At 37.9% G+C, this 17,176-nt stretch overlaps 1 protein-coding gene across 2 annotated transcripts in view; it reads left to right on the forward strand.

Annotated features, from left to right (window-relative positions):
- The window catches only part of malrd1 (MAM and LDL receptor class A domain containing 1), a 392,346-nt gene that overhangs the window by 113,470 nt on the left and 261,700 nt on the right, over positions 1 to 17,176 (forward strand). For both annotated transcript variants that reach the window (XM_063044212.1, XM_063044213.1), the window contains exon 17: positions 2,604 to 3,022. In XM_063044212.1, coding sequence (XP_062900282.1) covers positions 2,604 to 3,022 — 419 coding nt within the window. The remainder of the gene's footprint in view (positions 1 to 2,603; positions 3,023 to 17,176) is intronic.

A 17,176-nucleotide genomic window follows, 5' to 3' on the forward strand; every position in this document is an offset into this window, starting at 1 on the left:
GGAGCAAACACCTCAGATGCTGGAAAGCAAAAACAAAAAAAAAACAAAAGATGCTGAAATCCCTTAGCAAGTCAAGTAGCATCAGTGGAGCGAGGTGAGAAACTGCCAAGGACACTTGAACAAAGCTAGAAAATTGAGAAAGCAAGTGAGTTGTAGGGAGATGGAGGACTGAAGGGACCAGAGAAAATGGCTGGGAGAGGCGAAGAACAAAATTGTAAAGGAAAAAATTGCTGTAAAAATTGGCAATTGGAGGTGGAAAGGAAGAAAGAAACAGAAAAGTGCAACCACATTAATGATGACAGGGTAAAAAGGAGGAGTTACCTGAAACTATCATTAAGTCTTTAGGATTTAACATTAAGTCCTGAGCATTTTAAATATACCCAGGCAGATGTGCTTGCCTTTAAGCTTACCTTCAGTGATACGGGAGGTAGAAGATGGAAGAAGTTGAAATGAAATAAAGAATAGAAATAATAGGCAACTGGAAGATCAGGGGTACCTTTATAGAGCCATAGAGTACTACAGCACTGAAGTAGACCCTTTGGCCCATCTAGTTCATGCCAAAATGATCTTCTGCCTACTCCCATCTAACCATACCTGATCTTTGGCCTCCACACCCCTCTGATTTTTATACCTATCCAAACTTCTCTTAACTGTTACAATTGAACCCATACCCACTGCTGGCAGTTTGTTCCACACTCTCACCACTCTTTGAGTCAAGTTTCCTCTCAGATTCACTTTAAATATTCTTTCTTTCACCCTGAGACTAGCTCTATTCTTACCCAACCTGAGAGGAAAAAACCTGCTTGCATTAACCCTATCTATACCCCTCATAATTTTGTATACCTCTATACGATTTTCCCTCATTCCTACATGCTAGGCTATAACATCCGAACTTTTTCAACCTTTCTCTATAACTCAGGTCCTCCAAGTCCTGACAATATTCTTGTTAATTTTCCCTGTACTCTTTCAAACTAATTGATATCTTTCCTGTAGGTAGGTGACCAGAACTGCAGACAATAAGCTAAATCTACCCTCACCAACAACTTGTACAACTTTAACATAGCATCATAACTCCTATACTCAGTGGGTTGATTTTACAAAGATCAATATACTAATAGCACCCTTTATGACTCTATCTTCCTATGATGCCACTTAAGGAATAATGGATCTGCATTCCCAGGTCTCTGTATTCTCAGAGCCCTATCATTCACTGTATAAGTCTTACCCCAGTATGTCCACTCAGTTGAGATGTTCTGCAAAGCAGGTACCCAATCTGGATTTGGTTTCACCATTGTGGAGGAGATTACATTGGGAGCACTGAATGAATATGGTACATTCAAAGAAGTCCAAGTGAATTGTTGTTTCACCTGAAAGGACTTTTTGATTACCAGGAGTTTGAGAATTTAATGATCATGCCACCAGGTTGGAGGTTGCCCAGGCAGAATAGGAGGAGCTATTCCTCTAACTTGTATTTAATCCAGACCTGGCAGTGGAGTAGGCCAAAGACAGACATTGTCACGGTGGGAAGGGGAAGTGGAATTGAAATGGCAAGACACCAGGAGATCCCAATCTGCTTCCAGTCTCACTTCCCAACTTCAGTGTTCTTAAACCTCCATTAAATGCTCCTCCATTGGCCATTTTTACCTTTTTTTCATTTTTTCTCTCTTCCTGATCCAACTGATCCCTGTCATTCTATTTCGTCCATTTTTTACCTGCTCCCCCGACCGCCTCTGTCTGCCCATCATGCAAACATTCCTCACACTTGTCCTCCCTCCCACCCACTTCTCTCATTCTAACCTATACTCCACCTTCCTTCCTCTTCTATCAGATTCCATCATCTTCATCTTTTGTCATTTCCACCTAGCATTTCCCAACTTTTGACATCATTCTCACTCGCACCCCCCCCCACTCAGATTTATTGTCTGCCTATCATATCCCTCAATCCTTCACCTGGATCGACTTATCACTTGCCAGCTCTTGCTCCACTTTCCTTCCACTTTTTTTTAATATTGGCTATATCCTCTCTTTCTTTCAGTCTAGTGAAAGGTCTTGACCCAAATCCTCAACTCTCCACTTCATTCCATAGATGCTGTCTAACACACTGAATTCCATAAGCACATTATGCGCTGCGCCAGATTTCAGCACGATCTGCAGACTCTTTTGTCTTCATGAGTTTGTGGATATTTCCAAATATATGTTCCCCCCCCCCAATCAAACCACTGTTTGTGATTCACTGTTCCTTCATCTTCACTGCCACTGGTTCTTAGAACTCCTTAACCAACAGCGCTGCAGGTACCTTCAGACAGGCTGTATCACTTCAAGATGGGGGATTAGATTCACTTCCTCAAGGCCAATTAGAAAAGAGCAGAAAAATTCAGGAATTGCCAACAAAAACTACTTCTCAGAAATGATTCCATAGAAAATAATGTCTTGATATGGTGCTTAGGTTTATAATGTATTATGTTCAAAGTGAAATGGCAATTTGTTTTCCAGTGGCCTTCAGTTGAAATTGATTCTTATGTTGGCTGACGTAATGAGTAATTTTTATACAATGAGGCACGGTTATTTAAACAGAGTCAAGTGTTGTTTCTTCCTTTTGATAGAGCAGGAATTACTCTGTAATTTTGAAAATGGATTTTGCAACTGGCAGCAAGCCAAAGACGATGATTTTGACTGGACAAGAAACAAGGGTCAAACCTCCACAGCCAACACAGGACCATCAAAAGACCACACGTTAGGGACAGCAGAAGGCCACTACCTTTACATTGAAGCATCTGACCAACAGTTTGGAAATACAGCCACACTCCTCAGTCCCATCCTGGATGCTACCAGCAATCATGCTAACAAGACCTGTATCTTCCGTTTCCATTTTCACATGTTTGGAAAACAGATTTTTAAGCTGGCAGTGTATAAAAGAACCCACAGGAATACAAATGGAGACCAGCTTTGGGTAAAATATGGTCAGCATGGTGATAGATGGCTAAAGGAGATTTTATTTATCAATAGTTCTGAACCATTCCAGGTAAGCATTATTCAGTACTGCAAATTCCTTCAAACTCAGCAGGTTTCTTCCACCAGATTGTTTGTTGCTCCAAATTGCAGCATCTGTCTGTGTCTTCAAAAGAAAATGATGGATTATTGAGTATAAAACAAACAATCTGATATGCATAATTTTAAGATTTAGAAATGCTTTGTTATATTGTAGATCGCTGTCATCGGTGCATTTACATTTAATCCATATCATTTCTTCAGCAAGAATTCATCACCTCAGGGAACACAATAGAATTCTTATTAAATTAGATGAAAAATATTGTATACCATTTTCTATGATATCACAACATGTATTTCTCTTTTGAATTTTAATTGAATTGTGTTATATAGTAGCAGAGGTGTTATATTTCAGAAATCTCTCTATTTAGCCTACTGCTATTTATAAGATTTAGAACAAAAGTTTGTGTGTTTTTATACTGCCATTAATGCGTAACACATGCCAGAACATTTTGTGGGAGCACAATCAAATCCTGCTGTCACGCCAAAGAGCAGCTATTTCAACAGGTTTATCAAAGTTGGTTTAGGAATGCTTTAAAAGATGATGGAAGTGTAGAGAGGAATTAAGTTTATCAAAGGCCTCAAATGACTTAATGAACATCCATGAACAGGGTTGGACAAAATCTATGATGGGACAAGCACAATTTTCAGAAGGTTGCTGGGCAGTGATATGCAAGTAGTTTTGATGTAAGTTAGAAGCAAAATTATAAAGGCCACTTATTGAGCACTTACCTTTGAGATAACAGAAACTAAAACAACAAGAAGATTGTTTAAGTCCCATATGGGAGGTGATCAAGAAGGTTCAGTCACTCAGCATTCAAGATGAGGAAGTAAATTGGATTATACGGGAAAACCAGAGAGTGATAGTCGATGGTTGCCTCTACGATTGGAGGCCTGTGATTAGTGGAGTGCTGCACTAATCAATGCTGTTGTTGTTCGTCATCTATATTAATGATCTGGATGATAATGTGATTAACTGGATCAGTACATTGAGATTGGGGGTGTAGTGAACAGTGAGGAAGGCTATCATGCCTTGCAGCAGAATCTGGACCAGCTGGAAAAATGGGCTGAAAAATGGCAGATGCGATTTAATGCAGACAAGTGCAAGATGTTGCATTTCAGTAGCAACAACCAGGGTAGGTCTTTCACCGTGAATGTTAGTGCACTGAAAAGTGTGTTAGAACAAAGGGATCTGGGAATACAGGTTCATTATTTATTGAAACTTTTGGCAGATTGGCCTTCATAAATTGAGGTATTGAGTACAGGAGATGGGATGTTATGTTGAAGTTGTATAAGACATTGGTAAGGCCTAAATTGGAGTATTGAGTACTGTTTTGGTCACCTACCTACAGGAAAGATGAAAACAAGGTTGAAAGAGAACAGAGAAAATTGAATAGAATGTTGCTGGGGCTGCAGGACTTGCCTGAGTTGTGATAAATAGGTTAGGAATTTATTCCTTGGAATGTAGCAGATTGAGATGAAATTTGATAAAGGTATACAAAATTATGAAGAGTATAGATAGGATAAATGCAAGCAGGTTTTTCCACTGAAGTTGGGTGGGGCTACTTTTAGAGGACATGGGTTAAGGGTGAAAGATGAAAAGTTTAAGGGAAATATGAGGGGAAAGTTCTTCCCTCAGACGGTCATGAGAGTATGGAACGAACTGTTAGCACAGGTGGTGCATGTGAGCTCGATTTTAACGTTTAAGAGAAGTTTGGATATTTACAGGGAAGATAGGGGTATGGAAGGCTATGGCCCCGGTGCAGATCCATGGTTGCAGGTAGCTTAAATAGTTTGGCCTGCTTCTTTGCTGTACTTTTCTATGTCTCTGACTCTAAGAGTAGTTTCAGTTATATTGTATAAAGCTGCTGTGTAGGAGTAAAAATAAATATAACAGAAAATGGCATATTGCAGGTAGAAACAATTGAAAAGAAGTTTCGAAATTGCTTTAATCATGTCAATAGTGTTACATAGCATTATGGTGATCTTCATCGGAATGCTGAGATATTCATCAAATCAAAATACAGAAATATGTTCATACTGTTGTTGGATCCCATAATCAGAAGTACACATCATTGGCTAATTCTCTGCATGCTTTAAATTTACTAGACACACAATACGTGCACTGTGACTCAAGTTTACAACAACTCTGTTAATGTTTCCGATCTGAAATGTTAATTTGGATGATTTCATCATAGATGCTGCCTGACCTGTTGAGTCTTCCAGAATTTTGTTTTAGGCTTCTAAAATCTGCAGTATTTTATTTGAAAAATAGGCATTTTTGTAACTTTAAATGGTGCTCACCGTACAATTTTGGAAATGTGTTGCTATGCAAACTTTCCTTTCAGGAATTTTGATCAGACATTTCTTAATGAGATTCAGTCTAATTGCAATGTAATTTTGAACATGTAATGAAGTCACCAATAGGCACTGCACATATTTATTTAACTGTAGGAAACTGATCAGAATTGTTCATAGGTCAATCAACAAAGAGTTAAGATGCTGGCTGGAGTGGAAAGGGCATGATTTAATAAAATCAGAAAATACCTAGCAGCACTGAGCAGGCAACAACTCTGTAGACCGAAAGAGAGTTAACACTTCTTGTCCAAAATTCCTCATCAGAACACAGGAAGTGGAAAAATAAGATAGTTTAAATTTGCAGACAGGGTAAGCAAAAGAAATATCACTTTGACGAGAAGAGATATTGACTTGTTCAAGCAGATGGCACTAGTTTAGAAGATTCTTAATTAATAGTTAGGCCATAAGAGCATAAGATATAGGAGCAGAATTAGGCCATTCAGTCCATCAAGTCCACTCTGCCATTTCATCCTGGCTGATCCCAGATCCCATTCAACCTCATACACCTGCCCTCTCACCATATCCCTTGATGCTCCTACCGATCAGGAATTTATCAACTTCCGTTTTGAATATACCCACGGACATGGCCTCCACCTCTGTTTGTGGCAGAGCATTCCACAGATTCACCACTCTTTAGCTGAAAAAAAAATCCACCCCACTTCTGTTCTTAAAAAGTTGCCCCTCAAATTTGAGGCTGTGCCCTCTAGTTCTGGATACCCCCACCAGAGGAAACATCTACCTTATCTAGTCCTTTCAGCGTTTGGTAGGTTTCAATGAGATCTCCACACATTCTTCTAAATTCCAGTGAGTACAGGCCTAAGCTGCCAAATGCTCTTCATATGTTAACGCCTTCATTTTCAGAATCATTCTCATGAAAATTCAGTTATGGGCTGAAGTCTTGGTCCTGTGCCATACACTTCTATGTTCTCTAACCTTTTGGTTAATTCAAATTCATAGTTTTTACACATTCTTTTAGTTGTGGCCTCTCTAAATACTCTTAAGGGTGGTAGGTTATATCATAAGGGTAACCCACCTTGGGGGTGAGTGAAGAGAAAACAGGATAGTTTAAAATTGCAGAAAGGGTGAGCATAGGGAATATCTCTGATTCGGTGAGGTTACGATTTCCATGGTACTCAGCTGTTGGTGATAGGTTAATGAGAGTATTCAATATGTTACTTTTAATCCTAACTGATTTTTATCATGGCTTGGTATGACAAATGTTTGAGACCTCAGGGAACTGCTGAGATCTGTGGACACATCTCAGCTCATCACAGTAACTTACCACTGTGGACTCTGTCCATGCTTCCTACTTCCTTGGTAAAGCAGCTAACATAATCAAAGACCCCACCCACCCTAGATATTCTCTCATCTTTCCCCACTCCCATCAGTCAGAAGATACAAAAACATGACACCAAACTTATGGTCGACTTTAATCCTGCAGTTTTAAGACTATTGAGCAGTCTCATTGTTTGATAAAATAGACTCTTGAGCTCACAATCTACCTAGTTGTGGCCTTGTACCTGATTGTTTGCCTCCACCGCACTTGAGCATTTTATTCTTTATTCTGTTAGTGGTTTTCCTCTGTACTTCCCCGTTGTACTGGCATGAGAAAATGATGGCATGCAACACAAAGATTTTCATTGTATATCAATACATGCAACAATAATGAGCCGACTTTATCAATTTTATGGCTGCATGAAAATAGTTGAGACAGAGTAGTTATAGAGCCTGAGGGAAAGGTTCAGCTGGGTCAGGAATTCCCTCTCCACACTATTTTTCATTTGCATCTCCTGCCTGTCAGCACCCCTGCTGGAGCTCATCGCTACCACTGAATAGATTGCACTTAGCATCTCAGCACCAGTATCACAATAATGCCTTCTTAAAAGCAAAGATATCCCAGTTTTTACATTTTTTTAATTCTTTACTACCGAATTAACATTATCGTTAACCTTGGTAAGAGTTCTGCAAAGCAAAAATAGTTGCAATATAATTTCTAGTGCAACCACTTCCAACATCTTGGCTTGATTTTCCAGTTAACACTTTGCACAAACTCCAGGTTAGCAGCAAAAAAAATTGACATGTTAAGACTATTATATGAACCTTCATTTGATCAGCCAAAGAATTAAATGAATACTATCACAAGATATGTACCCACAAAAAGCCAATTACATAAAGAAGGCATTATCCGATAAATTTATATTCTTAATGCAGAATATTAATTAATACATGAGTTTACAGTGCCTGATGCATTTTAGCAGCACATTGACATATATTGTTGCAGTGAGGTTATATGAAGCTTATCATATTTGCCATTAAGAATAGGAATACAATGTTCAGTTAATACCATTTAACTGTATTATAAATTTTGCCTGAAAATTACAGTGTTTGGAATCACAGTTGTTTCTGAGTAAGCCCAGAGAATGTAGGAGAGTCCATTTCTTGGACTAAGATAATGTGCATAAGATCCTACTTTACAATTATCCCATCAGTAATTTTTACGCTGTTTATACTTGAGAAAAAGTGAATGAATTGGAGTTGCTTTGAGTCTGACTTTCACAGCTGGCTCAAGAATCCGTATAATAGTGCATGAATAAATCTCACATCGCAATAGCAAAAGAAGATTGTTGCTATTGGGATGTGTGTTCCATACACCATTTTAACTGCAGAAGAAAATCAATAGTAGAAGATTTCTGGTTTCTCAGTCAGACAAGTTGGAGTAACAAACCCAGCATTTAAGTTTGATTGAAATGATTTATTCTGCTACCATCTAGATTTATTTGAGATTGCTAAAGTTTCAATAGTAGCAAATTATGGTTTAATATTGTTTTTATTATTATTCGTTTATGGTTAAGTCTGTCCTTTCCCTTCAGTTCAAGGAAAAAGAATGTACACTAAGGATAAAGAAGCAATTAAAAGATAAACCTGAGCACACTTTGCTTAATCTAGTGTGGTTTAATTAACTTTTGTGATTCTAACCAATAGTGTATTGTTTGCCCAATACAACAATAATAAAAGTAATGCATTCATTGGGAGACACTTTGGCCATTTTGTGGCATAAAATAATTCATTTTAAACTAGCATATACAAAAAGTAAGAAGATTTTTTTGTTCATTACTAATCTTTGAATGTATCAGCCCTGCTTGGGTGATTTCTCAATTGCTATCTGATCGTAATCTACCATTATTGATCTCTTTCTCAGTAGTTCTAAATTTGCTCTGCACTGGCATATCACCTTCATGGTCAGAAATCTAGATGTAATCAAAATGATTCAATACAAGTAGCGTTAACAAGTATTTGGCATTACCTTACCACAGACGAGTACTCTATTGGCCCTTGATGAAAGCAAAGCTCTGATTCTAATTAAATGTTTTCATCAGTGCTTCTGTCCTTGGAGGTTCAAGGGAAAATAAAAATCTTCAAAAAAAAACAAAGAGCAGCCAACCTCTCAGCAGTACCAATGAGTTCTAAATTATAAGAGTGTGAAAAACATACCATTTAATTTATTCTTAGACGTAGATTTAAAGAAAGGGAACCTGTCTTCCATGAACATGAGTCAATATTCATTGCACAACAGTCCTAAGTAAAAGTTAATCTTTCTTTCATGTTTTTCCAAGATAAAGTTTGTTAGAATGCCATAACTGATATTTCGTGTGCTTGTTTCTTTCACATTTGTTTTGAGAAAAGGGAGCAGACTTCAACTGTTTTCTGCAAAGTGTTCACATAAGATTTCATTCTGTACAAGCCACCTGTAATAACATAGCAGCTCCTCCAAGATGGCAATAACTTATTATGTAACTTAGATGAAGGCATATCTCACAAATCTTATCCATGCTTTATGAAGCAAAATTTGCTGCTCAGGCACCAGGGTATTAGAAAGGATTATCGGAAATATAACTATCAAGGAAAGCAGTTATGATTCATGCGGAATGAAAGATGTGATTTTGCCCTATGTTTATTAAACATAAGGAAGCTTAAGCTGTATTATGTGATGAGTTACAAACTGGAGTGACAGTCGTCATACATGGTTAATGAAAAGTATATCTGCAAAAGGCAAATACCTGAAAGCCAGACAAGGTTTCTTTAATGCAAATGAGAAGTATTCAACAGTGAAATCTCTTGGGAGCAGGCAGAAGATTTCAACTGTGGTGGCTAAACTGCAAAATTTGTCACCATGTTATTAGCTAGAGGGGCTACTCAATAAATACAGTTGAAAAATTGTAATCTCTTACTGTAAATTAAAATGATTAAAATATTTTTAAAGATTTTGATTTATTTTCATGTGATCAATCTCAGATGGATTTACAGTAAATTTAAGTTCACTCTGCAAAGTCATAAACACATAAGAATTAAGCATTGGTATAGTGTCAAAGTCAATAGAACATTTCAACAGAGAATCAGGCCCTTCCACCCATCTAGACTTTGCTATTGTTCTGTCTAGTCCCATCAAACTGCACCTGGAACATAGCACCCATTTCCCTCCTATCTATGTACTTATCCAAACTTTCCTTAAATACTGAAATTGAAACCGCATCCATCACTTCCTCTGGCAGCTCGTTCCATACTCACACCACCTTCTGAGTGAAGAAGTTCCCACTCATGTTCCCCTGAAATGTTTCACATTTCAACCTTAATCCGTGACCTCTATTTCTAGTCTCAGCTAACCTCAGTGGAAAAAAATCATACTTGCATTTCTCTCTCTATACCTTATGTATACCTTTTGGATATGATTCTCTGATTTTTATTTAACATTGTATTTATAATTAATTTACAGGATGTGGGCATCACCAGCAAAATCATCAGTTATTGCCCATCCCTTAAAGGCCTTTGTCACCATTTTGTAGGACATTATAATGTCTCACCAGGACTGGGGCGGGAGGGGTTGTGATTGCAGCTTTATGGTTTGTTCTGGTGGAATAGTATCTCAAAAAGGCATTTATCTTTCTCATACTGTGCAAGCAGAAGTTACCATGATTTCCATGTTTCACTTGTGTCCACAACTACCTTGTGACAGATATTTTATTTAATACAATATTCATTTTCCATTTTCCACCCAGTCCTTTTCTTGATACTTCAAGCATGCAGGAAAGTCAATAGTAATGCTGAAGTGACCCTTGCTTGCTCAAGCTAGGAAGCAATTTGGAAGCTGACTTGTCCCTTGAGACTTGATGCTCTATTAAATTGATGTACTGTAGCTAAGTCTCCCAGAACTTCCTGTTTATAAGCAAAGTTTTGACTCAGAAATTGAATATTGGAAGAAAATTAGAAATTAAGCATTCAGTGAGGATATTTAAAATCATACTCTGACATACTATTGGAAAATAATACAGAAACATTCCAGTACACCAACACTAGTTTCACAGATTATAATGTCAATATCCTTGTTCAGCCAAGTGCAAAATCAACCTTTTATAATCCCCCTTGATCTATTTCACGAATTTTAAAGAACTGAATAGAAGAAGAGTTAGATAAATTAAAATGAAATAAAGGTCAAATAAAGTTAGGCCAGAGTGACTGGCTAATGCTAGTTATAGTACTTCCCAAAGTGGCCAAGTCTGTGGTAATTACAGGCAGTTGGTAAAATCTTTACCCGATACCTACAGTAAATCACAGAATTTATATGCAGAATTGGAGTAAAGATTTTTTTTAGCAACTAGATCATCACGTGTATGATTCTGATGAATGTGAACAAGACAAGTTAGAACTATTTGATGAACAATGTGTGTAAAGGACTTTACTCCTACTCAAAACCACAAGATATAGATCAATAACTATCCAATCAAAATGATATATTGAAGGCTGCAAGTACTAAAGGACAAAACCTTTGAATATTATTAGAAGGATTCAGTTTATATAATGGAAAACTAAAAACAGACAAGTCTGCCTTTGTACAGAATGAAGCAGCAGATCTTTGAATAAAAGTAGACACAAATAGATTATAGACATCCAAAGAAAAAGTTTAAGCAATTATTAAGGCAAGGAAACTTAAAAAACCATTATTGGTAAGGAAAGCAAATACAATGTTAGCATTCGTTTCAAGAGGAGTAAAATATAAAAGCAAGGATGTAATGCTGATGCTTTATAAGGCATTAGTCAGACTGCACGTGAAGTATTCTGTGTAATTTGAGCCTCTTCTATAAGAAAGGATATGCTGACATTAGCGAGGGCCCAGAGGATTTCAGAATGATCCCAGGAAATGAAGAGCATTTGATGGCTTTAGTCCTGTATTTACTGGAATTTAGAAGAACGCGAAGGGATCTCATTGAACCCTATTGAATATTGAAAGGCCGAGATGAGATGAATGTGGAGTGGATGTGTTGTAGGGGAGTTGAGGACCAGAAAGAATAGAAGGATGTACCTGTAAAACAGAGAGGAGGAAGAATTTCTTTACCCAGAGCTTGGTGAATCTGTGGACACCAAATCATTGGGTATATTTAAAGCAGAGGTTGATAGGTTCTTGACTAGGAAGGTAAGGGTTATAGGGAGAAAGCAGGAGAATGAGGTATTGTCCTGCTTGAATCAGGCTTCAATTATACCAGTGCCTAAGAATCTCATGGTAGAATGCCTCAATGACTATCTTCCCATAGTACTTACATCCTCTGTGAAGAAGTGCTTTGGAAGGTTGGTGATGAAACTCCTGCCTGAGAATTGACTTGAATCTGCTCCAATTTGCCTACAGGAGCAAATGGTCCACAGTAGATGCCATTTCATTGGGTCTTCACTCAACCCTGGAACATCTGGACAGTGAAGATTCATGTATCAGCATGCTCTTCATCGACTACAGCTTGGCAATCTGTACCATCACCCCTCAAAAGTAATCAGTAAGCTTCAAGACCTTGGTCTCAATATCTCTTTGCGCAACTGGATCCTCTTCAAGACCTTGGTCTCAATATCTCTTTGTGCAACTGGATCCTCTTCAAGACCTTGGTCTCAATATCTCTTTGTGCAACTGGATCCTCTGTTTCCTCACTTGAAGCCCCCCAGTCAGTTCAGATTGGCAAAAACATTTCTTCCACGATCTCTATCAGCACAGATGCACTATTGAGGCTGTGTGCGTATCTTCCTGCTCTACTCGCTTTATACCAGTTGTAACTGTAAGTCCCACATAGCTCCAATGCCATCTTTAAGTTTGCTCTCACCAGTACTCTCATTGGCCAAATCAATGGTGGTGAAAAATCAGCATTTAGTGGAGAAATTAAAAATCTGGTAGAGTGGTGCAACTAAAACAACCTCTTACTCGATATCAACAAGACAAAGAAGTTGATTATTGTCATCAGGAGGGGGAAAGTGGAGGTCCGTGAGACTGTCCTCATTGAGGGATCAGAGGTGAAAGGGTCAACAACTTTAAATTCTTCAGTGTTATCATTTTATAGCATCTGTCCAGGGCCCAGCATGTAAATATCATTACGACGAAAGCATGGCAGTGCCTCTACATCCTTAGATATTTGTGAGGTTTCAGCTTGACATCTAAAACTTTGACAAACTTCTATAGATATGTGGTGGAGAGTATATTGACTGATTGCATAATGGCCTGGTGTGGAAACACCAAGGCTCTTGAATGGAAAATCCTATGAAAGGTAATGGATTTGGCCCAGTCTATCATGGGTAGCACCAATCATACCACTGAGCACAGCCACATGGAGTGCTCTTGCAGGAAAGCAGCATCCATCATCAAAGACCCCTATCATCCAGGCCATGCTCTCTTCTTGGTGCTGCCAACAGAAAGCTAAGGGAGCCTCAGGACCCAGATCACCAGGTGCAGGAACAGTTATTGACCGTCAACCATCAGGCTCTTGGACCAAAGGGGATAACTTCACTTGCCCCATCACCGAACTATTCACACAACCTATGGACTCACTTTCAAAGACTCATCTCATGCTCTCAATATTTACTGCTTATTTACATTATTATTATTATTTTCTTTTTATTTGTGCTGTTTGCTGTGTTTTGTACATTGATTGTCTGTCCTTTGAGTGTGGTCTTTCATTGATTCTATCGTGTTTCTTGGATTTACTGTGTTGCCTGCAAGAAAATTAATCTCATTGTTGTATATGGTGACATATACATACTTCGATGATAAATTTGTTTGGTATTTTGAACCTTGAATGGCATTGAGAAGGTTAATAAATCAGACATGAATGGCAGAACTGACTCAGTGGGTTGAATTGTCTTATTCTGACTCTATGTCTTATAATCGTATGGCCTTACTAGGAGCATTGCACAGTGCTGTATATGATTCTTACCAGCCATGTGACAGCACTAATGCTGTTCTGTCGCTTTCTGAAGAGAAGCTGGTGTCATATAACTGAGAAGTGAGAACTACATGTGAACATTTCCTTTCATGAAGTAGCAGTTCTGATTTCCCGTGCAATTGTCAAGGACCGAGAAATCATGTTTGAATTGTGTAAACTGATGACGAATTATAGAAACCATTCTCCCTTCAGAAATTCGCAGTCGCCTTTGTCTTTGGAGTCAAAAGGTTTCATCAGCTCCTAACGGCCAGAAATCATATTGTGGTCTTAGACCAATAGCACCAATAATAATCCTTGGTCGTAAATCTGGGGTATGAAAAATATTACCACATGAGTTTTCAGACACAAGGAGTGAAAGCAAAATCTTCATATGGTGAACAATGGAACCCAACTTTCTTGTCAAGATACTGGAGATAGATGAAAGTAGACAAAATGTTTCTATTTTTTATAATAACTCTACAAATGAACCATACAACTTGAAGATATCTTGTAAGTGGCTAATGTTGGCAGAAGAAAGTTGTATTATATAGAGGGCGCAGAGTTATCTTTCTAAATGTGTCAGGGAAGCACACTTTGGAAGAGTTTTGCATTGAATATTATGTGACTGTGAGAACTAAAGCAGTAGTATGATGTTTTATATTTTGACCTGGATATAGAACTTGAAGAACTCATAGATAATTTGTTGAGATTGCAGAGCTAATCTAATAAATAGCTTCTTCACAGAGTTGGAAATGACCACTGAGACCTATACAAATTGTATTCATGGATCATTATGAGAAGTGGATTAATAACTTCATAGTAGACCTAGATAGTCACTGTAAATGGACTGAGGTGAAAACTGTTGGGTCTTGTTCCAAAAGACTATGTTTGAACCACTATCAAAGAATTGAAATCCATTTTCTACTGTCACAGTTTACCAGAAGAAGTGTTATCAGATAATTGTCCTCTGTCTTGTTCATTCCTATTTGAGCACTCAATAAAATAGAAAGCTATAAAGCATACATGGTGTTTTCCCTATCTTTCAGTGTCAAATGGTGTGGCTGAGAGAGCAATTAAAGTTTCCAAAGAAGAACTGAAGAAACAACGATTACAGAGGCATTCATGTTTAGCATAGAAATTTAAATAAGCTAACTTTCCGTCAAATACCAAAATGATGTCATATTCTTCAGTTAGCTGTATCCATCCTGAGCATAAGGTGAAGCTTAACAGGACCAGTCAGATAGTGAGAGGAGAGGAGAATTGTAAAGACAATTTTAATTCCCTTCCAAAGTAAACATTGGATTTTAGTAAATGGAAAGATTAATCGATTTTTAATGCAGGCAACAAAAAAACATATTATGACACAGGGTGTCCATTTCCTCCCCCCCCCCCATCTGGTTCTACCTATCACTTACCGGTCTCTGCCCCACCCCTCCCTTGCACTGCTATATATGACAAACATTCCTTTTCCCTATGCTACAGGATCACAAACCAAAACTTCAATATACACCTCTTGGCTCCACAGATGTTACTTGGCCCATTCAGGTCTTTCAGGGGTCTGTGTTTACTTTCTGTTGAACTTGTTAGTGTTCTTGTGTTAACAACATGTAACAAATCTGACACATGGAAATGAAGTACGGGATCAATATTGAAGATTATGGCATAATGAGGTATTTTATATAAACAGGAGACAGAATAAGAATGGTACAAATAAATCACTTAATTCCTGCAAGAGATGTATAAGAGAATGTCAAAGAAATATGTGATGAGTTATGTTACAGAAGGTAATTGGGTGGAAGCTGTGAAAGAAATAACACAGCCCTCCTTGTCTTTCCATGATTCTCAACAGCACCTTCACTAACTCCATTGTGAGCAACTATTATGTGTAGGCGTATGTACATTATCCTCAATGAAATCCATCCTCTCAAGTCATAAGTGAAGTGATGAAAGAAGCCATGGATCTGTGCACTTGCAGATTTCAGAGCATAAGAAATGTATTTGTCTCACTTGGTCGCAGGAAATTTAATTCCATTACTATTCAAATAACTTGGGCTTTCAATGGATGAAAATAATTAACTTAGTAAAATGTACTGATGAATTTTTAAAGTTTTGTTCTTGGTAGAGGCAGTTTGTTCTTCAACCCCAGACCTTCATAATTTATATAAAAAAAACTATGATGTGTTAGGTATTTGTGTTTGATCCACAGATGTGCAAAGTGCATCTACAAAATTTGTCTTTTTCCTTCTGCACCATGCAAGTGTTTTTGAAGATATTGTGGTCCCATTTCGAAGTTAATGAAATGGTGCAGTCAATGAAATATTGTCTAAGTACATCATAAATTTTGAAGAGGTGTCAATGATTAAGTCAATACTACTATACTAATCTTTTTAAAAACAACAAATTGCTTGCTTTAAGAATAATTGTAGTCAGCAAAACATTATTACCGATTCTCATTGTAATTATATTTTGTGAAACAGATTTTTTTACAATTCAATATTCACATCACAGTGATTGGATTATCTGACACCAGTTAACACACCCCTGGCAAGATTTGCCTCAAAGTGCATTGTGAGAGGATTATTATAATTTCAAAGACATTGAGGTTATTTGAGTGTATTATAGGTAGAATTCACTGACCAGAATTTCCTCAAGGCTTGATCATAAACACAAGAGATTTTGCAGATGCTGGAAATCCAGAGAAAGACAATCAAAATGCCAGAGGAACTTAGTGGGTCAGGCAGCATCAATGGAAGGTCTCAGGCCAAAATGTCATCTTCCTTTTCCTCTCTGCATGATCTGCTGAATTCCTCTAGTATTGTGAGTGTTTTCTTTAAATCTGCCTCATCTCTCCCACAGCATTTTCATCTTCAATAGAAAAGTAACAGAGATCTATTTAAGCATCAGGAAGCTCTTGCGACATTTCAGCATAGTTAGAATGGTGAAGTGGCAATAGTTATGTGGAAATTGCAGGTATTGGGTCTATAGAAAATTCAGAGATGTGGCTTATATAGTCTGTTCTTCCTAAAGCGATCTAGCAGCAAAGAAGCTGAGAGTGGTTTATAGTGCTTTCCCGCTCTACTGGTAAAGCCGAGATGAGTGAATGGCAGAATCCAGCCCACAGTTATCATTACTGTAGAATATCTGAGCCCATGCTTTTGGTGCTCTTGAGACAAGTGCTGGTTGACTCATACATCACTGAAACTGGCCTTTTGGCTCACACTAATCCAATGATTATTCTCCCTGCATTCTTATCAATTCTACACCCCTCCCCCCTTCATTATTCAACCACTCATTTGCACAATAGGGGAAGCTTTTATTACCCAACCTATAGTTCTTTAAGAGGTGGGAGAAAACTAGAGCATTCAGAAGAAGTCCACACGGTCACAGCAAGAGCATGCAAGCTTCACAATGGTACAATCAGAGATCAGAATTCAACCCAATTCATCAGAGTTAAGTGATGAAAATCCCCCTCAAAAATGCACATGCTGTAAATCTGATATAAAAAAACAAAAAAAAAGCTGGAAACACTCCGCAGGTAGGTT

This window comes from Mobula hypostoma, chromosome 3 (genome assembly GCF_963921235.1).
Source record: "Mobula hypostoma chromosome 3, sMobHyp1.1, whole genome shotgun sequence".
In the NCBI taxonomy this organism is placed as follows: domain Eukaryota; kingdom Metazoa; phylum Chordata; class Chondrichthyes; order Myliobatiformes; family Myliobatidae; genus Mobula; species Mobula hypostoma.